Source organism: Grampus griseus (genome assembly GCF_964374135.1).
Source record: "Grampus griseus genome assembly, chromosome: 4".
NCBI lineage: Eukaryota > Metazoa > Chordata > Mammalia > Artiodactyla > Delphinidae > Grampus > Grampus griseus.
Genome location: NC_138997.1, coordinates 80,391,761 through 80,397,760, shown reverse-complemented (window position 1 = coordinate 80,397,760; position 6,000 = coordinate 80,391,761). Strand labels below are relative to the sequence as shown.

Below are 6,000 nucleotides of genomic sequence, written 5' to 3'. Positions count from 1 at the left end.
TGTTCATTTTTGATAAAACGCCTGCCAAATACCCAACTCTTAATAAACATAGTTTGTCTCAATCATTATTTTAAGTAAAAATGGTGTTCCCTGAAAAAAGTGGCTAAGTTCAGCTTGCAACGCAACCATTTGCACAAGTGCTTTACTATGAACTTTGGTATGCAGAAGTCCTTTATGTACCTTTCCCATGTATCATATAGAATATTGACATGTACTTTAAAGTTGAAGTTTAATAAAATAATTTCTGGGGCATCCCTGGTGGTGCAGTGGTTAAGAATCCGCCTGCCAATGCAGGGGACATGGGTTCGAGCCCTGGACTGGGAAGATCCCACATGCGGCAGAGCAACTATGCCAGTGCGCCAAGACTACTGAGCCTGCGCTCTAGAGTCTGAGCCTATGCGCCACAACTAATGAAGGCCGCGTGTCTAGAGCCCGTGCTCCGAGAAGCCACTGCAATGAGAAGCCCACGCACCGCAATGAAGGGTAGTCCCCGCTCGCCACAACTAGAGAAAGCCTGCGCGCAGCAATGAAGACCCAACGCAGTCAAAAAAAATAAATAAATAAAATAAATAAATTTAAAAAATTCTATTGCTTCACTGAAGACATTCTAAAGTGAAACTGGCATTTTCAAATAGTGAGTGTATAGCATTAGTAAAATTATTACTAGTAATTTTTTGCACACTACTGCTTCTACATCATCAGTGCATATGTCAACACAGTAAAAAGGCAAATAATATCTTAGTTTTATTATGATAATAGTTTGGGCATTGCACATTGACTCCTGAAGACATCTCAGGGGCCCCCCAGGTGCCTTCAGACTATACTTTGAGATGAATTTTTCCTTATCCTTGCTAGAATGCAAATCCTTTTACGATTCGAGGGTTTTTTTGGTCTTGTTCACTAGTATGCCTCCAGGGCTTAGATTATGCCTGGCACATAGTAGGCATTCAATAATTATTTGTTTAATTTATTATGTAATGAAGTAAGCAATCAGAACTAGATCATAATAGTGAAGAGCTTATAATCTGCATTACTGGAAACTCATTTTTTAAAAATTAGTTTTGAACAGGTAAAATTTACAATGGGATACATGATGAAAAGTCTCCCACTTTGCCTTCCCCAAGGAACTTAAGCTGTTTTCTCAGAGATAACCACTGCTGTCAGTTTCTCTTTTTTTCTTTTTAATGTTCTGTACATTTTTATTTTATTTATTTATTTATTTTCATTGGGGTATAGTTGTTTTACAATGATGCTGTCAGTTTCTGATGTATTTTTCCAGTGATATTTTATGGATTCACAAGCATATTCCTTTCTTCCATCACATACTTTGTGGTATACTACACACAATCTGGACTGAATAGTGGTTTTTTTAAATAAAATTTTTCTTTTGGAATAATTTTGTATTTACAGAAAATTTTAGAGAATCTTGTATACTCTACTCACTTCTACTACTGTTAGAATCTTACACAATCATAGTACCATGTCAAAACTAGGAAATTAACATTGCTACAATACTACTAACTAAATTACAGAATTTATTCAGATTTCACTAATTATGTCCTTGTGGTTCTAGGGTCCAATCCAGGATACCACATTGCTTTTAGCATAATGCTCTTTTTCCCTTAGAATGTATTTTGAGGATCGTCTCAGGTCAGTTTATATGCAGTTGCCTCATTCTCTGGAAGGACTGTAAAAATGGACTGAAAGTGGAATTTCAGGACCAATGATTATGTGCATTTAAAAATTACCAAACCTCTCTTCCCCAAAGAAATTAGCATACCCTTCTAATTAGTCTCCCAGTGATTTGAGTGTTGTAAATTTCTTTGAAGTTCCAAGATTAATACTGGGGACTGAATGAAGGTGATAAATATAAAGTATTCAAAAAATTTTTGCACACTTCGAAATTACTATTTTTAATGTACTAGCACAAATTCACATAGCATTGCATGATTTATACATTATACCAATAATTTATTGGGCCATGACCCACATGTATAGTCGGTTCCTGTTAGGACCACTAGGGGGCTCTGCTGGAAGGGTTTTACAGTTAATTAGTCCATTTACGGGAATGTTTCGAGATGATGTTTTAGATTTCTAAACTCTTAAAACTTGAAAGAGATCATCTCATCCAGCTTCCTTATTTTGCAGAAGAGGAGACCAAGTTTGGCCGAGAGAGCTGGTATGGAGGAGAGCTGGAATTTAAAATCCTCTCTTGGTTCCCGCGGCAGGAGTTCAATAAATTCTTTTTTGCCATGTGCCTCCACTGAATGATTCACCCCCCAGTGGCTATTTTCTTTTCTACTGCCACAATTTTGGTAATTTTTGCTAAGACGGTGTATTTATGATATTCTTCTAATAGGACACTTTACTGATTGGTTAGGTGAAAGAAATGCAAGAAATATAAACTTCTAAATAAACGTTATTACTTATTACAAAATGTTCTCTATTCAAAGCATCCCTCAGCATCAAAACCATATTAGTTACTGGAAGCCCTAGCAACCACTTTCAAATTCACTTTCCACTTAAAATATTTTACTCTTATCTTTACTCATTTATTCATTCAATATTTATTGACTGCCTACTAGCTCCAGACACTGTTGTAGACCCTAGGCTTACAGAAGCTGCCCTTCGTCCCCAAGGAGCAACTATTTCTCCATTGTTCACTTTATAAACTATTTTTACAGGGCTTAGTTCAGTGGTTCTCATAGTGTGGTCCCTGAACCAGCAGCAGGAGCAGAAGCACCTGGGAACTTGTTAAAAATGCAAATTATTAGGCCCACACTACACTCCAGCAATCTTTTTTTTTTGTTTTTAAACAAGCTCTCCAGGGATTCTGATGTACATTCAAGTTTAAAAACTATGGTTTTAGTTCCACGGCTTGACATCAATTATCTAAGTAGGTCAAAGATCAACATCCGGCTTCTGAACTCTCAGGCATCTCTGTGGAGTAAGCGGTCTTAGATACAACTGAGACCCAACAATGACCATACTTAATTTAATGATTTGTTATACCTGGAAAGATCCTGGGATGATTGTAGTAACAGTATTATTGGCTTCAGAACAAAAACGAACCGCAGTAGATTTTCTTTACCAATAGAAAATGGGCCGGACTGAGTTCCGGGACAGTGTTTTCAGACACTAGACACACACGACTACATTAATCCCGTGGGTTCTGGGTCTGGCTGAGTCAGGGCGGCGCTCTGAGCCGAGTGGGGCCGCGTGAACCGGTCAGGTTGGATTCGAACCTTCGGTTAGAGGCTAAATTCTGGAAGCCTCGACCATATCACATTGGTTCGTACGGAGGAGGAGGCGCCGGAGAAGACCGGGGAGGCCTGGGTAGCGCCGGCCGGCGCAGAAGCCGCACCCTCCTGGCCCCAAACGCCGGCAGGGCGGAGCCACGCGGCCGCAGCTCGGGCAGAGACGCGAGGCGCGGCGCAGCGCGGCGCGGGTTCGCGACTGTGGCGTAAGGGGCTACGACGGCAGCGGCTGCGCCGCCCGGCCGGGTCAGCGTCGTGCGCATGCGCGGACCCGGCGCCATTTTGGTGGCCGGGCGCGGAGGTGATTCCACGCTCAGGAGAGCGCGGCGGCAGGGGTGGCGTTGGCCGCGTTCGTGTGCACCGGTGTGACTCGCAGAGGGAGGAGGCGGTGGAGGAAGAGGTGGCGGCGGTGGCGGTGGTCGTAACGGTGGCGGAGGAGGCGGGTACGAATCAGCTGCGGGCGGAGACATGGCCAACATCGCGGTGCAGCGAATCAAGCGGGAGTTCAAGGAGGTGCTGAAGAGCGAGGAGGTCAGAAATGAACTCCCGGACGTCCCCCACCTCAGCCCAGGGCGGGAGGGCCCTTCCAGTGGCGACCCCAATATCCCTGGTAACCCCCGGGTGGCCTGCTTTGCTGCCACCCTTCTGCTTGTGGGGAAGCAGCAGTCTCCCCCTCCTTCCGCCGTTTTCCCCTCCCCTCCCAGGGCCCTGGGATGGACGGTCTCGCGGGCGGGTGGTTTGGGGAGGAATACGGCTAGGGGGGCGGATGGAGGAGGGGCGCTTATCGGCGGGGTGTGAGCTCTAGAGAGCCCCAAGGCAGTGGCAACAGCTGGAAGTGTGGCTGTAGGGTGGGGAGGGAGCAGGCCGAGCCTGAGAAAGCCCGGGAAGTGGGTTGGGGGAAGGGGAAAGGTGGTAACTGGATCCGGAGAGCCGCGCTGCCCAAAGGCCCACTCTTTTTAAGGGTATTCTGGGTTATAACTAGTCTGGCCGCCACGGTCCTTTCCTTAAGGAAGGAGCGATGCGAGTCCTTAGGTATTGATGAAAGAAGGACGTTCAGAGTTACTCCCTCTCAGTTCGGTATTGGGAGAGAAGAGAAGGCATAATGGGGTGCTGTCTTCTTTGAGTGGGGGGAGGGATAAGGGAATTTTCACCTGAGATAGGAAATTAATTCCATATTAGACCGTTATCTCATTTCTACTTACCCCGACATCTAGGCCTCTTTTCGATTGACATCTAAAGCTTTTTGACTGGGTAAAGGCAAGTTGTTTGGTGTATTAAAGGCATTTAAATATTTTTAGCTAGGATTAGGATAAAATAATGGAGTGTACGAGAAGCTTATTTCAAAATACTGTCTACAAGTTACAGAGTGTCCCAAGACAGTGCCTCTGTGACACTGTTGTGTTGTGCCATGAAACTTCACTATGATGTCCCTCATAGTTGTCATTATGATGTCCCTCATAGTTAACTTGATTCTTACTTTTGAAGAACATCCCTATTAAAAAACATGAGGTTTCAGCAGATTAATACATTGTTATATTTCCTTTTTAAGTAAGTAGGTTTATCCCAACATATTTATATCTGAAATGATTAAAAAATTTTTGTCTTAACTTGCTCTTGAGTCCTTTGGAAATTTTAGATACTCTTGTATTAGCCGCACTTATTAATGTAAGATATTTAAAGTGTTTTAGTAATTTGACTCAAAATTATGAACGAGTCAGTACAGTTTTTTTTTCATACCCAAATCAAGAAGAATGCTAGGTTGTTTTCCTCCTTGGATTCAACAAAGGGAGTTTAAAAATACTGACTGGTTATTTTCAAGATGTCACATATCATTATTGGATGTATTATTGCTATTTGTATTTTACTCTTACATTGGTACTTTAATCTTAATGATTTGTGAAATTCAGCATTTTAAGTATGTGATGAGTTATTAACGTAAGTCTGATAGCAGTTGAACTTTATTGGAGTCTAAAGTGATTATGTATTTTTCCAGTTAGACATGGAGAAAATTCTTTAAAATTATTTAAAAATGCCAAATCCTAGCAGATTTACTGAATGTAATAGTATATAAGTAATGATTGGTTTTACAGAGCATGTGTATGTACTCTGACCTCTGTATTTGTTCAAGTGCCAAAACTCTGAATGGAAGGATGACTTTGTATTTTTGTGGTACAGTGCAGAAAAAGAGTCGTAAATGCCTGTACTGATATACAGTGAAACAGTGATTCTAAGTTTTTCTCTAATAAGAAAATATATTCCAGGACAGTTGACATATATCTTCCTAATGAAAGTTTGCAGCTAATATTGTTGCCAGTAGCCTAAAACATTTCTTCTATGATACGGTTGTACAAGCCTGACACTTAATATAAGACTTTAATGCGTTATTTTCTATTAATTAAAAGTGGTAAGTTACTGCTCTTATAATTCATATAGTCTCTGCATTATGTGAGTTGACTTTTCACCATGATATTCTTAGTACTTAAATTGATGCTTAAAAGAAATCTTGTATTGCTATAGTAATACATATTGTTAAAATAATACAGCTCTATATTGAGTAAGGGATGATGAAGCCTTGCTTCAAGTGACATAGTGTTTCAGAGGAAGAAAACAGAAAATACAAACAGGAAAATTTATTTTTTTAAGGACAGTACCTTTATAAATCTGGAATGAAACTTATTCCAGAAAGTAAGTGAAAAGAACATTTAGGAAAGGGTCAGATATTGGAATGTATAACCAGTAAATA

The 6,000-nt window shown here is 41.2% G+C and overlaps 1 protein-coding gene across 2 annotated transcripts in view; it reads left to right on the top strand.

Moving 5' to 3' along the window:
* Window positions 1-3,546: 3,546 nt before the first annotated feature.
* The window catches only part of UBE2K (ubiquitin conjugating enzyme E2 K), an 81,333-nt gene continuing 78,879 nt past the window's right edge, over window positions 3,547-6,000 (top strand). For both annotated transcript variants that reach the window (XM_082653933.1, XM_082653932.1), the window contains exon 1: window positions 3,547-3,788. In XM_082653933.1, coding sequence (XP_082510059.1) covers window positions 3,726-3,788 — 63 coding nt within the window. In that variant the 5' untranslated portion in view covers window positions 3,547-3,725. The remainder of the gene's footprint in view (window positions 3,789-6,000) is intronic.